We start from the raw sequence: 19,404 nt of genomic DNA on the forward strand, positions 1-19,404 counted from the left end.
AAGGACTGCCTTTCCTCTCTCTGCCCCAGACAATCTCAAGAGCTTATGAAAAATGACATATGTGTGAAGCGGCGTGCCCTCCAGGTGCATGCTTAAGCACATGCCAATTTAGTATCTATATCTGCTGTCTACATCCTGCCAACCTTCCACAGAGTTTCCTGATTCCTCACTAAGATTCAGCTTGTGTTTCCAATGCATACACTTAATTTCAGTAAATACCAAACTCCCTTTTATTACAAATTCCGCAAGCAAAACCCATACAAAATACTCTTGTACAAAACTGCATTTATACAGGAATAGACAAAAGTTTTTTTTTTTTAATAATTACCTATATATAAACACTTCCCTTGGACAATGTGCTACATCTAAAAGGAGAAGAGCAAAATGAATGAGTGTTTCTTTGTAGACTTGTAAAAAAGAAGTCCCCTCTCCACCCCCACCCCCCCAAAACCAGAAGCTGCTCTGCAACCTTCATGTGCTAGAAGTTAAGATACATCACACCACCTTAGCAGCAGATTAATAAATAAAGATTAAATAGTCTATTTTACAAACCCACAGAGAACAGTTGTGTTAAAAAACAAAAATAAAAACACTTCATCCTGGGAACGTCTCCTGCTGATTAACTCTTGAAATGGGACATTTGTGGGCCCTGGACAAAACTACAAGGGCCTTGCGCAGGAGGAGATCCCAATGGGTCATGCCCCGAAGATATTCTTCTTCCCCACCCACCCTGTTTCTGCTTTCGACTTCAGCCACCTGCACTCAAAAGAAGGCATTGCCAGAAGTGTGGAGGAAACAGCAGCCCGGACTTCTTAACCTGAGCACTAAGAAGTACATGTCCAAAACCGTTTGGCACCATGACTGCATCTGGGGTTTTCAATGGCCATGTTTCCGTAGGCCCAACGAACAAAAGGGACTAAGTATCTCATAGCTTTTATTAAGCAAACTTGACATAACCAACCACATAGTGGCAAGTGACAAAACAGCTGCTTCCAGCTGCAAGATGCACACAACATTTGGCTCTTGATCCTAAAAACTGGGTCTGTTCAGATATCAACATGGTAAAGTGAAGGGTGGGGACTGGGAAGAGAGAGCAAGAGAGGGGGCTGGCCTGCGCGACTTGGACAGTTTCCTTAAAGGGCTGCTTCCTTAGGCTCACACTTCAAGTCGGTTTACAGTTGCCTAGTAACTGTTTTCATGGCCTGCCAAAATATAAAGATTGCTGTGTGCGGTTGGGTTATCAGTCGGCCTGCTTTCCAACACCACCACCCTGCGAGGGAAACACAAACGGGCAAGTCAGCAGGTGCGGCAAGCATCGTGGGACCCTGCTCTTTGAGGGCTTTTGCCACGGGACCACTCCTGGCCAGCCAACGCCAGCCCCCCCCCCCCATCCTGGCACCCGCGTCTTCTCACGACATTGCTCATGCACGTGCACACGTGCTGATATCCTATGGATCTTTTACGCTTGAACCCGGGGTGGGGCTGGCAGCTGCAGAGAGCAGCAGGAGCATGTAAGGATCCTCAGGCTGACCCAGCCCCACAGGTGGCGCCGAGTCGCACTGTCCTTGGCGTTCGCACCAGTTCCCTCCCAGTACTCTCAGAGCCAGACCGCCTGCAAGGAGCCCTTGAATGACCAGGACTTGGAGGGGAAAGAGGGGTCGCGGGAGTGCTCAGGGGGCACTGTGGCAGCTCGTCAGGAAGGGCTTAAGCCCGCCTTCCCCATCCTTGGCCGAGGCATGCTGGGAGCTGGAGTCCAACACATATGGAGGGCACCAGGTTGGGGAAGCCAGGCTTGAAACACCTTTGCCTGAACCTGTAGTTCTTCTCTCCTTTGCTTAGGATTGTGAGCTCCTTTAGGTACAGGGACTGACCCATCCATTAATGGACAACTCATGTCGCCTACTCTTAGCCCTTTGCTAAGAGTAGGTGGCAGCTTACTCTTAGTCTAGGGCCAAAGTACTCCAGACATGCCCAAAGACACTCTTCTGAGGATCCCTTCACGTTTTCCAGGGCTTGGAGCCAGTTCATACAGTCAGAGCTGAATCAATTCCTAACTATGGTCTTGGTTTGTACCACTTCTGGCTGGCAGTGTGGGATTTTGTGTTTCATATGAATGCTCAGAGATATCAAAAAGTCCTTGCATGTAGAAAACTTGCATGTCGGGGAGCAGGGTCCCACCTGGCCTTTCTCCCTGACATGCTATCATTCTGTGGGCAGTGAGTGTGTCACCACCACCACCGGCCCCCCATGGGGGAGCTTTCAAACACGCTACTGATCTTGGCCTACCTGGAGAGGAGCCCTGGGCACGTCAGAGTGCGTTCAGCACAGGCCCAAAAGGCTCGGCCCATGCACCACGTGAGCCATGTGCAGGGCTGCGTGAAGCGCCTCTTTGCCCCAATGAGGCTTGCGTCAGAGAACATCCTGGCATCTGAGCCCCGTGGGTCGGGCCTGTCTGTATCAGGGCACCCGAAGCCTGCTCCCCGCACCCTTCCCCGTGCCTCAAGGTAGGGCTGCCTCAGACCGGCTCCTGGGAAGGATGCCAGCTTCTCCTACTTGGATGGCGGGGGCCTCGACTGTGCCTGTCACAGAGGTTTACTGGGATGCTCTGGGGACCAAGGCTACCGGAAAACCTTTGTGCGCCACGCAAAGGCAGGCGGCTGCCTTAGCCACATAGCAGCCACAGCCAAATGTGCGCGTGTGCGCTGGTCATGAGGGCAGGACAACTCCACGGCAAAAGAGCCTCCTTGCAAGGGGGGGGGGGGACGGTCCAGGGCCCCTTCCCTAAATGTCCGGTCTCCATTTTGAAGAATCAAAGACTGACATTACCTGTCAGAGCCCAATAAGCGGAACACCCTTGTTTCATCCGAGATCTCCTGGGTTACCTGCAAAACAGAGAAAGGGGCAGAGAACATGAAGAAGCGAGGGATGACAGAGAGGCGGCATTCTTGCCCACCCTGAAAAAGGAACAAAGCCAGGCACGACTGCAAACGCCAGCCGACTCAAACAGGCGGGGGCTTTTAATAATAACGTATACACCAGGAGTCGGTTCAGACAGAACGTTCCCACCCTGCTAAGCTGGAGTGTCGGGTCTGTGCACTTCTTCCTCGCCTCCTCCCAGGGATTGCACACTTGCTTCATAAGGGTTGTTGCAGAGAGCCAGTGTGGTGTAGTAGTTGGTCTGGGCCTGGGACAACGTGGGTTCGAGTCCCCACTCGGCCATGAAGATCAGTGAGTGGCTTCTGGCCAATTGCTGACTCAGCCTAACTCACCTCACAGGGTTGTTGTGAGGATAAAACTGACAGCAGGGGGATCATGTATGCTCCTTGGAGGAAAGGCGGGATATAGATATGACATATAAATAATAAGCAAAGAAATACTTTAGTCTTGAAGGAACGGAGCGCGACTGCATTCAGCACTGGAGGCCAAACTAGGACTCCCTCGTGTGCATTTAGTAGGTGGACCCAGCGAAGGAAGCCCAGTTCTCAAGCAGGGAAGGGACCTGGCCAGCAGCTGCTCCCCCAGGATGCTTTTTGACTGGAGATGCTCCAGGAATCAGACCTTCTGCATGCAAATGATGGGTTCTACCACTGGCAATGGTTGTGTCCCAAATCAACTGGGAGAATAAGCGCATTACTTACACAGTCATGGCAGGCCTGACACCAGAGCTGCTGAGAACTTGTTCAACAAGAGGAGCGAGTTGTGCGCAATAATAAATACTACAAACTTATCCAGCACCTTGCATAATCTCAGTGGGCCTTACAACAACTTTGTATGGCTGGTCAGAATTATAACCCCCATGATGCAGATGGGGGGGGGGGGGCTGAGGCTGAGGGAATACCAGCCAGTTAGTGACTTTGTGGCTGAGGTGTGATTTGAACTGGGGACTCCACGGCTAACAGCTGGCCCTCTTAGTCACAATGCCAGGGAACAGGTCAGACCATTTGTCTGCCTAGTTCAGTTTTGTCTTCTCCGGCTGGCCTTCCCTTACACCAGAGTGGAACACACCCCACTTCCCTCTTTGGCCACTCCAAGGCACCGATATTTCTGTGTGTGTCAAGAGTGCCGATGGCTCGACAGCGGGATAGAAATGCCTTGAATAAGGAAAGGCGAAGGGCCTCCTTCAGGATAAGGCCCGCAGGAGTCCTTTGCGCGGGGGTGGGGAACCTCTTTCATCCCCAGGGCCAAGTTCCATTTCAGAGAAGCTCTCAGGGGCCACATTCCTGTGGTGGGCAGGGCTGAAAGCAAAAGGGGCGGGGCCCAAACCACCGCCATGTTGTAGCTTGCAGTTCTTCCTGCCGGTAATGAAGCTTCAGGAGAGGCATCTCACCCTTTTAAAACAACGTGCTCAGAAGCTGGGAAACCACCAATCAGTGGCTGGGGGAAGGGGTGGGGCCAGAGGAAGGGGGCCCTCTGGGGACTGGAGGTTGCCCGCTCCGGCCTCTGCACAATCCCCTCTTTGTCTCTGAAGGGCACAGTCGTAAACAAAGGCAAGGCAGGAAACAGCGACCAGGCCCCCCCCACACTTACTTCATCAGACTTAAAGCTCTTGCCTTGCATACCGTGCTTCCAGAAGGCCAGCACGCTGTCCTGAAGGCACACTGCAAGAAGAGACACAGGACAAGGCTGACTCACCCAAAATGTCTGGGATGGACTCACTGAGCACGGGGAGGGCTGGAACTGCAGGGAGTACCCCTGTGGCACTCCTACACCAGGGAGAGGTCCACTAAGTGGTGGGAAGGAGAAGGGAAACAGGCCTTCAAGATGAGCGAGTCTTTGGTGACGTCCCAGAAGCTCCCAAGGGGCTGTGCTGAACTTCTGTTTAATGAAGTTTAGTGCCTGGTGTAGCAGCCCTAGTTCCTTGATAACACTCACGTTCCACATTTCCCTGCAGCTCTGACTAGGGAACTCGGTCTACAGAATCCACTGCAAGCCCCCAAAATCAATGGATCCAGACAACCGACGGGCCACCCTCGTCAACTCTCACCTGCCACCTCCAGTCAATGAGCCGCTTGGATGACAAACTACCCCCCTCGGATATCGGAGGGATCCCACAGGGGTCTCAAGGATTTAGGCAGGAGGAACTACGACTCTGGTTGTAAAGGGTACTTTTCACGCAGGAGAGCCCCTTGGCATTCGAACGGTGCCGGCTTCCTCTCCAGCTCCTCCCCCCTTATGTGTCCTGGACTGTGAGCCCGTGGTGTGTTTTACTTCCATACACTAGCAGAGGGCTGGGGAACCTCACGCAGCACAAGGCCAGATTCAAACCTGGGAAGGGTCTCAGGCAAGGTAAGAGGGGCGTGGATGCAGACAGCAAGGGGGGTGCCTAGGGCTGGGGGCCACGGCTGACCTAGCCCATTATCACAAGCAAATCAGACCCAATAAGTGACAGTGGAGAAAGCGCTTGCTCACCGACAGATTCAATGCAGAAATCAAAGCTCAGCTCCGAGGCCAGCTTCTTGCTCGACTTCAGCTTACCGTGCAGATTCACAATTTTCACGAACCCTTGAGAGAAAAGGAAGGAACCACCTCAATGTCAAGCGAAATTCCTGGAAGGGCCCAGAGGGTGCCTCCCCACAAGGAGAAGGGAGCCAGGAACAATGAAAACGCCCCAAACGGGTTTCCGTGTGAGTGCTCCATCAGCGCCCCCCCCCCCCCCCCCCCCAGCCCTGGATTTGCTAAAAGTTTCCAAATAGGACAGCTGGAAACCATAGAGACTTACAAGGACACACGGGTCAAATTCCCCTGCTGTTTTCAAACAAATTCCCAATTTTAGATTGCATTGCTTTTACATTTATATTTTTGTAATGGGAAGTATTTTGTGTTCATTGGACTCTATCTTTATGTTGACGTTCATAAAAAACACTAGGATATACTAAGGATATATATATAGGCTACCACTTAGCCAAAGGCAAACACTTTGAAGTTCTGTTGAGTTCAATGCAGAATTATTATGGGTGTCTCTAAGTCGATTCTACGGAACTCAAAGTGATTCACTTCACCTTGGGGAAGTGGGGGTGGGGGGCAGGGAAACTGCACAAAAGCTGGGAAACCACAAAACAATCAGTGGTCGGGGAAAGAGGCCAGGCCAGGGAAGGGGACAAGGTCTTCTGGGGAAGCCTAGAAGGCCAGACTGGGACCCCTAAAGGGCCAAATTTGGGTCCCTGGTCCTGGGGTTCTACACCTCTGCTCGACAGTCCGTAGGGCTCAAAAACATTACTGTATGTAATGAATCTGCCCCTTATTCTGCTAAGGGCACAACTAAATATGACAGAGGAGTGTGATCAGGACCTCCTGGAATTTCAAACAATAGATAATAGCAGGCACAGGTCGCCCAAATCCTGTCCAGGACTGTGTTTTTTTTAAAACCCTTCCCCCAATTAAATCCCTATCCTCAATCCACTATCAGTGGTATGTTTTCTCTCGCGGGGCAAGCAGCAGCTTCAGAGGAGGGAGAATCAAGCCCTGTCCCACCACCGCATCCCAACCCCAGGGCAGACGGCACTTCACGTCTAGCTCGGCCCCGAAGAGACTCCGCAATTCCTGCAGGCCAACTTCTTAACAGTAACTCTTCTTTGGCCACTAGGGGGCACTCTCAGAAGAAATTCACCACTACAAGCACATTCGGGCAAAGCATTTGATCGTGATGGTTTCACCACATCAAACCCAAAATGTGAGGATAGGGCCCACTTTACCACAGATTCTGCAGGGCTTCAAAGAACAACAAAAACAATACTCCGTGTTGATGTGGGACTGCGGAGAGGCTTTAAGCCACCGTTCCCCAACCTGGAGCTCTCCAGCATGGCTGCCTAGGGGATAGTGGGAGCTGTAGTCCAGCACAGCTGGAGGGCACTAGGCTGGGAAACACCGGCGTGAAGGCTGGTTCAAAGCGTCTCATGTCGTGTGCTGCATTTCAAGGAGTCAAAGCACAGCACATGCAGCGTCTCAGAAATGCTTAACAACCCTCCATGTGGATCAGTATTAGCATGATTGTGGGCCATGGGGCGGGGGCACTGAGGCTGAGCAACAGGGGCTTACATGAGCTCACCTGGCAAATCTGTGGGTAAGATCAGAAATCCCAGCCAGGGGCCTTCCCAGCGGCCCTTCCATGCCCTGAGCCCTGCACCAAGCAGTGCTTAAATGGTAAAGGTGTCCCCAGCCAGTCGTGTCCAACTCTAGGGTGTGGTGCTCATCTCCATTTATAAGCCGAAGAGCCAGCGCTGTCCGAAGACGCTTCCGTGGCCATGTGGCCGGCATGACTGAACACCGAGGGGCACGGAACGCTGTTACCTTTCCCGCCAAAGCGGTACCTGTTTATCTACTTGCAATTTCTTGCTTTCAAACTGCTAGGGTGGCAGGAGCTGGGACTGAAGACGGGAGCTCACTCCGTCACGCGGCACTTGGGTCTCGAAGTGCTGTCCTGCCAACCTTCCAGTCTGCAGTTCAGCGTCTTAACCACTAAGCCACTGCGGTCCCCAAACAGTGCTTACCCCACAGGAACTGTTCCAAGGCTGGCTGCTTGCACCACGGGCTCCCCAGAGGGCAGGCACCCCACTTCTCTCACAGATCGCACTGCCTGGCAATCAGGACTTTTGAAGGACAGGAGCCTCCGCTTTCTGAGGTGACACGGGTGGCTACCAGAGAGAGGCCTTCTCAGTGGTGACACCTAAACTCTGGAATTCCTTCCTGACACCTGTCTTGATACTTTTTCAGTGCCAGGCTGTTTTCTCAGGCATTCAATGGCATTTGATCTGCCTCTTGGGGGTGTTTATTCCTCCTGTTTTTATGTTTTAACTGGCTACTGGTTTGTTTACCAATTTTATGCTGTATGCTTTTATTGTTATTTTTCAGATAATAAAGGTTCGCCACACCTTAAAATGCAAAAAAGCAAGATATAAACCCCACTACTTACTGTCCAAGCACACGAGGACCGTGTCTCTCTCCAGCTGGGTGACATGGATGGCATCAAGCTGTTGGCAACCTGAAGGGGGAAGAGTGCAACGGCGGGGATGCAGAACTGCTGCCGTGTGTCCTCGCTCACACCACACATATGAGCTTCTGTGCGTACACATGCAAAGACCAATGCAGTCTAAGGGGGTCTAAGGGGGTGTGATGCACGCACAGGAGATGTATGCACTATACTCTTACCAAAGCAGAGAACAGCTACTTCTAAAGTGAGGAAATTAGCTCAAACGCTCATTAAAGCCCCAAATCAGAGACTTTATTTTTACAGATTTTTGTTCCCAAAGCACATGTATGCCGACTTGTTACAGAACAGAGAGAAACGGCTGGGTTAGTGTACCCACCGCCCGAGCACAGGGCTGTGGAACGTGCAGGCCTCCAGATGTGGTCGGACTGCAACTCCTATCATCCTTCGCCATCGGTTGGGCTGGCGAGGGCTGATGGGAGTTGCAGCCTAACCAGACAGGAGGGGCACCCATTCCCTGCCCTTGCCCTGGCACGTGGGCCGGTAGATTAGTTCCAAAGGCCTAACTGAAAGAAAAAGACACTTTTTAAAAATAAAAGAAGTGAAAACGAAGTATCTACTATCAGGGCTACTTGGATTAGGGTCACTTCTTACAACTTGGCCTGTAAGAGTGCCTGTAAAAGGCTTCTCCTCCCCACCTTTCACTGAAGACCAGCAGAACCAAACCTCGCCCCACAAGCCCGCATTGCAGGAAGGGGGCTGTTTGCTGCAAGAAGGCCCAGAGTGCGCTCAGCGCTCTCCCTCTGCACCTCTCTGGATCACAGCCAAGGGCTCTGCTCCGCAGTTGAGCATGTCTCCAAGGGAACCTGCCAGGATGGGAGGGCTGCAGAAGCAACCAGCGCATCTTATCTTTCAGACCAGGATGACGGGGGCCAAAGAAGCGAGCTGACCTCTTGCAACCCTTGGCAAGCCTTTACACCTGGCCGCTCTCATTACTGTCCATGAGCAGGGCCACACGCGCTCTGGCCTTACAGGCAGGACACCTCAGAAACCCACATTCGGGGACTTCAGTACCTAGACAAAACTTGTGTTTGGTTTACATGCAGAGGGGTAGCCGTGCTTGTTCTCTTTGCTGCAACAGACGGAGGAGGACTAGCACAGGTGCGTCATCAGACGCATTGGACTCTTGTGCCACAATAGATATATTAGTCTTCACGGTGCCACTGGCCTCTTGGTTGCTTGAATTTATTTTAGTTCTGATAAGATATGGGGAGGGACTAAGATCACTGAAGGTTTTCCAGGGCTGTGGAATTTGTGGGCATTCATCCGAACAATGGAAGGAGGGGAAAACATGGAAACAGGAGAGCAGGGATGTTGAACCTCAGGCCTGTGGCCTGGCTGGGGCCCAATCCAGCCCTCTGGGGTTCCGTGCTACCTTCCCCTGGCCCCACTCCCCTTCCCTGCTGATTCTCCAAAAATGAATTTGGCCCCCGGGCTGGAAGAGGTTGGACACCCCTGCTGTAGAGGTGCATACCTGAGGCACTCAAGCCCTACCTCCCTGAGCCCTGCAAGCCTTGCTCAGCTTCACCCTCCACCCAAAGTGTCTGCAGTTTCACCAGGCACTGCCCACATGTTTTCAAGCTTATATCCATCCCCATAAGAACTGGAAACTTGACTTTTTGTAAAAAGGAAATGAAAATGGAGATCCTTGGGATGCTTGTCCCCAAAATAAAATGCCTGTCACGCCCTGTCATTTTTATTCAGACAGCTTTTAATGCAGTCTTCCCCAAATCTAGTGGACTACCAATCCCATCACCACATCAGCCATACAGCTGGGGATGATGGATTTTTAGTCCAACACATCTGGAGGGCACCAGATTGTGGAGGGCTGTTTTAATGTATGATCTGCTGTTTTAAACTTTAAACACCATCTGCTGGGGTCCTTTATTTTTAGACTCCTATTTATTAATACCTTAACTGCTGGTATTTGATTGTCAATATTGATTTATAGTTTAAAAACTTTTGTCCTATCGTATTTTCCCATTTTTGCTGAAAGGCACTTTGTTTTTAAGGAAGGGAGGAATATAAATATTAAACGAAACAAAGGAAACCCAGAGCCTCACCTGCACCCATCTCTGTAAACCACGAAGAAGCAGAGTTCAAGTTGATCGTCTCAAACTGAACGACTTGGTTTGGTTCGGTCCCCTTGCTAATTGCGACACACACCATGGGGTATTCCTGTTCTGGGATCACCAGCATTTCAAACACGTTCAAGGGGGTTGGCAAAGGGAAATCAAAGTGCTGGGAGATGGGGGGCAAAGAAAATTAAACAAAGATCAGATTGAAAAAAACCAACGGGCCCATCTTAACAGTTGCCTCCTTATAGCGTAGACATCTAATGTGTTCCATTCACCCCATTTATTTCACACGGACCTGGTTCGCATGACACAAAAGCCCGCCGTGGCTTAATTTACCCCTGGGAGCTGTTGCGTCATGCCGAGCACCCCGGACGTCATCTTTGCATGGCTTGTTGTGTCATGCGATCTCAGGTGGCAGGAGTGGTTTGAGGGTTAGACAAGCCTCAGATAACCCTTAAAAATGCCATGGGTTATTTGAGGGCTGTTTAACCCTCAAACAAGCTCTCCACCTGAGTTTTCACAAGATGACAAGCCCCGCTTGGGGCTTGCATATTCAAAATGGTGGCTGGCACATGCTGCAGTGCCCCAAGGGTTAATTAACCCACGGTGGCTTGTCGTGATGTGCGAATTGGCCCACTGAAATCCCACCCTATGGCCACTCAAGGCAGTTCTCAACAGCAATAAATAATCTCATAGAAAATCACTGTAACCTATTTCAACATCACAATAAAAATATAAAAGTATACAAGAGACAGGATCACTTTAAAAAGGTCCTCCTGGAAAGGCAGAATTGTGTTAGTCTGTTGCAGCAAGCACCCCAAAGAGCCTTGTGGCATCTTAAAGGCTTACACATTTAGTAAGACAAAAGCTGGGGGCAAGCAACATGGTGCCCACCAAGGTGTCCTACCCCTCAATACTTAAAGAAAACCCCAAACAAATTTTCTTACTGGTGGGTGGCTGCAGGCCTATGCTTTCCTCTGCAGTATGCAGAGGAGAAAAAGAAGCGGAAAAAGAAAAAGGGACTCCTGTCACTTTTGTCTGGTAAGCGGGGCGGGGGGGCTGGGAAGGGTTGTGTGCTGGTATGTCTGAATGGATGGGGGCTGCATGTGTGTGAGAAAGAAGGAAATGGTGTAGGGGGGATTTTGGAGGGATCTTGAAAAACACGGAGTGTGGATTTTCACGTTTAGAGTGAGGAAAAGGGAGGGATGTGTGTGTATGCATGCATAGATGCATGCAGGATGAATACACGGGGCAGTTGCATGTGTGACTGGATGCATGACAGAGAGAGAGAGAGAGCAAGCGTGCGAGAGAGAGCGCACAAGCGCAATCATGCATCTATGGGTGGTGAGCCAAGGTGAGAGTGAGTGTATAGGTGATGGTTCAGAGAGAGAAGAGAAATGATTCAGCATGTGGAGTGGGGAGGATGAGTTGGCTGGCAGGGGGGGAGAGAAAGAGTTTGCCTTCCATGAAACAGGTTTCTGTTGGTGGTAAAAGCTGCCAGTTCAAAGGAGTTTAGTGTCGACCTTGAATTCAGTCTTTTGGGGCAGGGAGCCATGCCTTCCACGGCAGTCATTTTATGATGGTCCCCGGGATGGTTTCTCTAATTGCTAGATGTGCCCACAGGACCCACAAGGTTGCCTTCCCCGAGCATCAGCTATGATGATCAACAGCCCACTTTGTCAGATGCATGAACTGTGATCCTGAGGTCTTCACTGGCCTCTTAAATGCCCAAAAGGGAGTTTATGTGGTGAGCGTTGTGGGGGAGGGGCTTCCCCCCACCCCCACCCCCCATTCTTCTGTCTCCCAAAGGACCTGGTGTCTGAGCAAGGCCATCTCTGCCCTTCTTAGGACCTTGCGGTAAGCACCAGCAGCTTGAACTGGGTCTGGAAACTAACTGGCCATTGATGCAATTTCCATTTCAAATCTGAAATGGCTTCTGTATTGTACCAGTGCCATTTAGTTTCCCCCTATAGCAGACAAATTTGTACAAGAAACTACTAAGAAGCTGCACAAAAAGGTAAAACATACCTTTATTAACATGAATTTCTGCATCGGTTCATACCACTGAAGCAAAACAATCCCCAACTGTAATGCTCCACAGAGGTATTTATGGCCTGTGTAGGGATTTCTTACTAAAGAAGTAAAAAGACAAGAAATCCAAAGAATGATGACCAATTCATTTCAACCGGGCAGCTGTTCAGATGGCTCTTAAAGTCATCAAGCTGCGCATACAGCTCGGTGTTATACCACCCAGGTTACTGTTTTTTAAAGTTAAGTTCAAATTCAAAAGATGCCGCCACAGGGTCTCTTGCTCCCTGACTTGACACTGCCCTCACTTCCTTACACCTGGAACTCCTGCAGCCACGCAGCGCCGCCTCCCTTTCCTCCTTCACACCCACCAGTTCCGCGAAGCCTTTGGCTCAGTGCACATTTCTTATGGAAAAATAAGCCTAAGCAAGCGCAACCAGGCAGGATTGTTTCTCCCATCACACTGGCCTCTATCTTCTTCCTCTCCCTGTGTTGAACTTTAAATTGTAAGCTTCCTGGGACAGGCTCCCTTTCCATGTCAACCTGTGAAGTGCCACGCACACCAACAGTGCAATGTAAATCGTAAGTAATGATGATGATCATTTCTGCTAAAACGCTCATGTTTCCTTGGGCGGGAGGGTAGCCACTACAAAGTTATGATGACAATTTTGTGCACCCTCAAACGACAAGCGTGGATCTGTAGCCACAGCAGGGTAAAAAAGCCCCCTTTACACTTAACAACCGAATCTTGGTTTAGAGATCAGGCCATGGGACTGTGCACACGTACACCCCTTTCACGTGACTTCCCCCTGCTTCCTCAAAAGTAAACAGAGTATCTGCCTAACCTCAGTCTGGCAACCCTGATTAACCCCAGGCTCTTAAGAGTGGGTTGGTGACTAGACTAGGGGGGTACTGGTCACACATAAAGCCAGGAGTGGGTTGAGGGGTGGGTGGAAATTGTTTTTGAGAGGGGAGGATGCGCAGGGCCTGTGGCCCTCTCCTCTCCTGACTCCTAACACTGATTCAGTGGTGGGAGTCAGCTGGGGCTCAGACTGCCTTTAATCTCTCTTGGGGAACTTACAAATGTTTGGAAGTGTAGTAAATTATGCACCAGAAATTCATTTTTGGAATCTGATCCAAAATCTGCAAATTTGGAATCTGCAAAGGTAAATCTGAGTGGATTTACCTTTGCAGGACAATTTCATCATTTAGCTATGAGCAGTAAGAACACCAAAGAACGTTCAAATTTGAGCCATTAAATTAGCTCATGGTTTTCTAGCTGCCAGTGCAAATAAGGATATGTTCAAGGTAACTTACTTTTCATTATCCAAAAACATACAAAACTCACAAGGTGTATCAAAATTCTTCCTAAGCTTCAACGGAGACAGGTATTTTTCATGTGAATTTTTATGAAGATGGCACTGAGTAACCATGAATAATATGCCCAACCACAATGCTGCAAAACAGACAACCACATTGCTCCAGTGGTAATTTCTTCTGAATGACCCCCTCAAAGGTTTATGCTTGCATCCAACGCCCAGCACGCTTCCTTGGTCACTAGTGGAAATGAGAATCAAATGCTCTTCGCAAAAGACAAGAAAGGATCTAGCCAGGACAAAGGGCCTCCTTCCGGAACTCTTCCAGTCAGACACTGAGCACCAGGAAAGACCTGGGGGAGCATGACAGCCACCAAGTGGCAGCTGGGAGCCTGGAGCAGCTTCTAGTCTGTAGGACAGGTTGAGGCTCCATAAGAGCTGGGACAGATCCGGGTGGACTGTGCCCAGAAGCCGAGGGCAGAAGCTCAAGCCAAAGACTTACCTATACAGCATTTATGGCACCCTTTTGTATCAGGGATCTTTGTCGTTAAGGCAAATTTCCTGAAATGAGAGAGTCAACTGTTAACAAGCGACCAAGGGGCTGGCACAAAAGTCATTTCCACCCGGACTGTTTCTTGAGCACTTTGGTATTTAGCCTGTGGAATACTAAAGAGGAACAGGAGCAAAACGTCTGTCCACGGCTATTGCCCAGGACTGCAAAATGGAAACTCTGGGGGAAGAGGCAGCTGCTAAGAGGGGCGGGGCAAACAGAAGGGGAGGACTACTGGCCTTAGGCCCTTCTGGTGGGCTTCGCAGAAGCATGGACCCTTGGTCTGACCCATCAGGGATCTTCTTAGGTTCTCTCCCTTTAATTACCAGAACCAGGGCATTCATGTTTTACATAACTTCTAATATATAAGTATACAACAGCCTTCCCCAACCTGGTGCCCCCCACCAATGTTTTGGACCATGACTTCCATCAGTCCCAGTTAGCATGGTAATTGGTGGGGGATGATGGGCGTTGTAGTCCAAACTATCTGGAGGGCACCAAGTTGGGGAGGGCTACAGTAGATAAAAACACAGATAAAGCAACAGGTGCAGAGTAACACAAATGCAGCATTTGCAGGAAATCTCAGGGAACTAAAAAGGTCTTTCCCTGGTGCATGAAACTTAGTAATGGGAACAACATATAGACCCCTCTGGGGAGGGCATTCCATGAAATGGGTGTGCCACCACCAAGATGTTCCTCTCTCTGGTAACCACCTGTTTCACCTTGGAAGGTGAGAGAAGGAACATGGAAGGCCCCAGCCCCAAACCGTACTGTTTGGCTTCATGTTTTCCTTTCCATTTTCTGAAATGTGCAGTCCTGCTTGGCTATTATTATTATTATTTTAAATCTTTCCCTACTTTGTCAGACTTGGAAACCCACAACATCGCTCAGTGAACACTGATGAGAAAGGGCAGACAGTTATGGGAAGTATCATGTTCATGATCAGCAGTGGTGAAGCAACTTTGACAACCCCCCCGAGGCAGCATACGAGGAAGCCATACAAGGAAGAAACAGCGCATGACAGGAAATAAGGCTGGCTGCTGAATGATGAAACGCACCACAACCCTTAAGGGTGCCCTCTCTCCTCTTGCAAGAATTCATTGGGTGCATCTGATGGCAGATGAGTTTGCAAAGAGTATTGAAGCCCAACCAAATGTGATAAGAGGTTTGGCTAACACTAGACAAAGCTATTCTGCATGGCGTGGGAAAAATGAAGCGGGGGGTTCTCCCTCTCTCTCGGCACTAGAAATTGTGGGGCATTCAATGAAACTGATTCATAGTAGATTAGAAGTGACAAAACAAAGTAGTTCTTCACACAATGCATAATTAATGTGTGGGACTCACACTGTCACAGTTTGTGATCTTGGCCAATAGCTTAGATGGCTTTAAAAGGGGATTACACAGATTCATGGATGAGGAGGAAGAGAAACCTATCAATGGCTAATGTTGACCCTGAACCCCAGCTGCTATGGAGCTCCAGCAGGAGAGGGCTGGCCCTTCACATCCCGCTTGAGGGGTTCCCTGAGGCCTTTGGTTGGCCACCGGTGGACATGGGACGCTGGATTTGGTAGGCCTTTGGTATGATCCTGGCTGGGCTCTTCTGATGTTGGACTCAATAGACTTATAGGCCCCTTCCAACCCTACTACTCCATGATTCTATGATGTTCTTAGATGTGGACTTCCCAGGGTGAAACAAACACAAACAGGCAATTGTTCCAAGATTGTCCAATCTGTCTCAACTAAAAAATAGCAAGGGATGGGCCTCTTATTGCAGAAGCGGGGAACCTTTTAGAGCTGAATTGGTTCCAGGCAAGCCCGGGGTGTGTGTGTGTCTGCATGCCCACAGTGGGTGGGGCTACCCCACTGCTAGCATGCGGCTCCAACATGATTGCCCAGACCCTACTTATTCACTCAGTCACTCACACTATCGGATGTCACCGATTCCCCGCTGCAATGAGGCTTCTGAAAAGCCTCACTGCAGCGGAGCAGAGGCAATTGGGGGGGGGGGGGGAGTCTGCGGTGTTGCTGTGGGTCCCTCCCCAGCAGCAACACCACCCTTCCAAAATGCCCCCCCACACTGCAATGAGGCTTTAAAAAGCCTCCATTGGCACCAAGCCTCATTGCAGTGTGGAAGAGAGGAGAAATCCCATATCCCCAATCACTGTTCTTACATAAGCCAGCAGGGAAGCTGGTGGGACCGGTAGGGACTTTCTGTGGGATGGAGGTTCCTCATCCCTAGCTGATTGGAATACCACCATTTTCTCCATCATAGAGTACAAGAAGCAGGATGGTGTCTGCTTACCTTGGTAATATTTTATCCGGGAATCGGTGGGTCTGAATATGAGCAGCTAGTCCTGTTTTTTTGGCTTGTTCAAACAAAGCTATTAGGTTATGGGAGTACAGCTGGAATGTTTTCCCTGGAATACAGACAAACATGACCCATCTCAAACTCTGGTGTATTATAATGATAATGCAAAAACTGAGTGAAAACAAAAGACAAAAAATTAGAGTGGAACAACTTACCTTCTAAAAAGGACAGCCCCGAAATATCCAGAGGTCCAAGGAAAATTGCACAGAGCAAAAGACAAAAAAAGATGAAAAAATGATTTTCATGACACTAACAAGCCAAGCTAAATTCAGCACACCAAATAAAAGGTTTCCTAAAAGAGAATGTCTTGGGTATCCCCCCCCATTTAAGTTTTATGGCACATTTCTTCAGCAATTCACATACCTGAGAGTGACATTAAGGTATTGTTGATCACATAGAGCCATGTACATCTCCGTGGAAAAAGCTAGGAAGGAAAGAAGCAGTAGAGAGGCCCGTGGGTGTAAGAAACAAAAAATGGGGATCATTCGTTCCTAAAGCTGAGTGAATTCCAGGCAAGCACGGTGTGTCATGGAAGCATGGAATGTGGTCTCTGGCACCTTGAAATGCCCCTTTGATTTCTTTGGCTGAGCAATATTCCCTTATGGCTGTCAAGAACAATGTGAAAACACAAGGAGAACTTCTTAGGCAGAGCTGAGTAGGGGGCTCTGTTTCGTATCCCCCTACTCTAACGCCAACACCATTCACATTGTAATCCTAGGCACGTTTACTCAGGAGTAAGTCCCACTGTGTTCAATGGGACTTATTCCCAGGTAAATGTGCATAAGAGTGTGTCATTATTACTACTATTAAGGTTTTGGGAGTTTCACTCTATTTTCATTTATTTTATTTTAACAACAGCAACAACATCTTTCTCCTGTTCTTCAATATTTTAACTCTCAGGGCGGCTCACAGAGGATACTGAACAGTTTAAAAAACAACAAACTAACATCTTAACAGCAAACAGCAGAAAAAAAACAAAGGCAGCACAGCTGCAGAAGAAAACTGGTTCAGACAATATTTTACAAGGAAGGTCAGGTAAAATCCATCAAACAAGAACACTCTCTAGATGCACCATGAGCGATAGTCATATAGTGGGGGATACCAGTCGGAGTTAACTTGAGAACCTGTGATGGCTGACCTTTCCTTCAGTGGGCAACTTCTCCTCCTGCCCCTGCCCACAAAGAGAGCAGCCAGATCCACAGCAGCTCAGCCTGGTATGCACCAAACAGTTCTCTCTTACCTGCTCCATGGTGGCTTCATGCAGCTCGTTGAGGTTCAGCGTGTAAATGCCCTCTTCAGTTCCAAAGATGATATACTGATCTATAACATGGTGGAGGGGAAACTTGCTTAGCATGTTCATAAACACGGGAAGAAAAATGGATTCCAAGCTCACAAATGGACAACAACCTCACCTTTGGTGTCCGGATGTATCCACGACGTGGCACAGTTGATCTTCAATGGGCAGCCATCAAACACTTTGGAGAAGCACGCTCCCATCTGAAATGGCAAAAGCGAAGTACGTTAAATCCTACTGGGCGAGAGATTTTAAAGCATTAGAAGTTTCTAGTCCTTCTGACCATTTAAACAAAATAAATACTTAAAAGGGAAGTGGGCAATAACCAGTGGAAGTCTCAGAAGCCAGAGAAAGGGCTAACTGGTAGGCTGCTAAAGGACAGGACTCTCAGTGCCAAATTCAGAACTTTGGTCCCCTCAACCCGCCCCCCTGCCCTGACTTCCCAATGACTGGTGGAAGGAATCACACTAACAATCAGATTTGCATAATCTGGACAGAAAACTATTAGGATTTATTATTACTGTTTTAGTTAGCCACGTTTTTTAAACCACTGCTCGCTCGCAGGGCAACAGCCCTTTAGCAGTGACACCAAATGGGCTAATGCTCGGCCCTGGCTCGCAGGTGGGCACTTCTAGGCAACCACAGGATCCGCCCCCACCCTAAGCATTCCACTGCATAGCCACAGGCCACCCATGCCTACCTCTGGGATTAAGAGATGGGGCTTTTCTATTCAGGACTTCCGGGTGGGGACCAGGCTCTCTTAACTTTCAGTTTAAAAATTACCCTGCTTCCCAGCTAGTTAGTAAAGGAGAGGCACTGGCACAGATCCCACTGAAAACCCCAATCTTTATTAGAAGGAACAGAGATGGGGGCTTGGATCAAAAGCAAGAGGCAAAATGAACTGGTTGCATTAGGGGAGAAAGGCTGCAAATGGTCCAGTATTTAATCCCTTGCTCTTGGAGCTAAGCAAGTTATCATTATAAGGGCAAGGCCATTTCAACGTGTTTGGTATTGCTCTTCACAATCAAAAAGATCTCTTACCAGCACCTTTGGCGTTGGGGGCAGGCCATTAATTGCTGGCCTCTGTGGACAAAAGAAAACAGTTTCACATAGGTCAATTAAAACAGGTCAATTACGTTTACTTCTTGGGAATGAAGCCTTAAAAGGAAGGGGTCAAAATATAAAATATTCTAGGGTTGCTTAGAAAGTGGCATGAATGTATAGTTGTCACAAGTGGATCAGGCTGCTCTATCCTTGTTACCTACACATTCTGGTACATATCCCCAAGTCCTGGCACATGATCAACATCTCTCCTGTTCTGTTAGAACGGTACAGAATGTTGAGAATGGTCACTTGCAGTCCAGCGTCAAGGTAAGAGTGAGAGATGCCAAGATACTAGTAGATGCTGACTGGATGTGGACCCAAATATATCACAAGCACATGTTTATAGGACTGCTGTAATCATTAAACTTGTCAGTGATCTCTTGCAAAACAGACTGGGTGCTTTTTTTTTCAGGATTCAGGGGCACCTGGGATGTTCAAATTACTTTCAGGCAAAAATTTCTGGACTTCCACAATGAACTCAAAAATGCCACAAAGGACTCGGGCTGCCCTAGGGCCTCCCTGACAGCATCACTGGAGGCATGCTCAGACACAGCAGCCCCTCGAGCGAGAGGCCCATTCCATAGTTAACAGAGTTTACGCCTCTCCCAAGCATCTCATCACGCACATCATTCTTAAGGTTGGAAACCTCTGAAAGAAGCACTGAGTGAAAGATCTGGGGCTC

General features: G+C 49.1%; 1 protein-coding gene across 7 annotated transcripts in view; it reads right to left on the reverse strand.

Annotated features, from left to right (window-relative positions):
• Nucleotides 1-209: 209 nt before the first annotated feature.
• The window catches only part of MAP4K5 (mitogen-activated protein kinase kinase kinase kinase 5), a 111,536-nt gene continuing 92,341 nt past the window's right edge, over nt 210-19,404 (reverse strand). For 3 of the 7 annotated variants that reach the window (XM_084834331.1, XM_084834341.1, XM_084834371.1), the window contains 13 exons: nt 18,660-18,701; nt 17,737-17,821; nt 17,565-17,644; nt 16,688-16,748; nt 16,259-16,373; nt 13,909-13,967; nt 12,091-12,194; nt 10,048-10,225; nt 7,910-7,978; nt 5,410-5,502; nt 4,528-4,598; nt 2,827-2,882; nt 210-1,270 (listed from right to left, as the gene is read on the reverse strand). In XM_084834331.1, the coding sequence (XP_084690457.1) occupies nt 1,183-1,270; nt 2,827-2,882; nt 4,528-4,598; nt 5,410-5,502; nt 7,910-7,978; nt 10,048-10,225; nt 12,091-12,194; nt 13,909-13,967; nt 16,259-16,373; nt 16,688-16,748; nt 17,565-17,644; nt 17,737-17,821; nt 18,660-18,701 (1,101 nt within the window). In that variant the 3' untranslated portion in view covers nt 210-1,182. Of the gene's footprint in view, nt 1,271-2,826; nt 2,883-4,234; nt 4,599-5,409; nt 5,503-7,909; nt 7,979-10,047; nt 10,226-12,090; nt 12,195-13,908; nt 13,968-16,258; nt 16,374-16,687; nt 16,749-17,564; nt 17,645-17,736; nt 17,822-18,659; nt 18,702-19,404 lie in introns of those variants that run through there. The other 4 variants (XM_084834322.1, XM_084834312.1, XM_084834351.1 and 1 more) reach the window with 2 other exon arrangements.

Source organism: Heloderma suspectum, chromosome 1 (assembly GCF_057233095.1).
Source record: "Heloderma suspectum isolate Gila_16-S chromosome 1, 16-S_ref, whole genome shotgun sequence".
NCBI lineage: Eukaryota > Metazoa > Chordata > Lepidosauria > Squamata > Helodermatidae > Heloderma > Heloderma suspectum.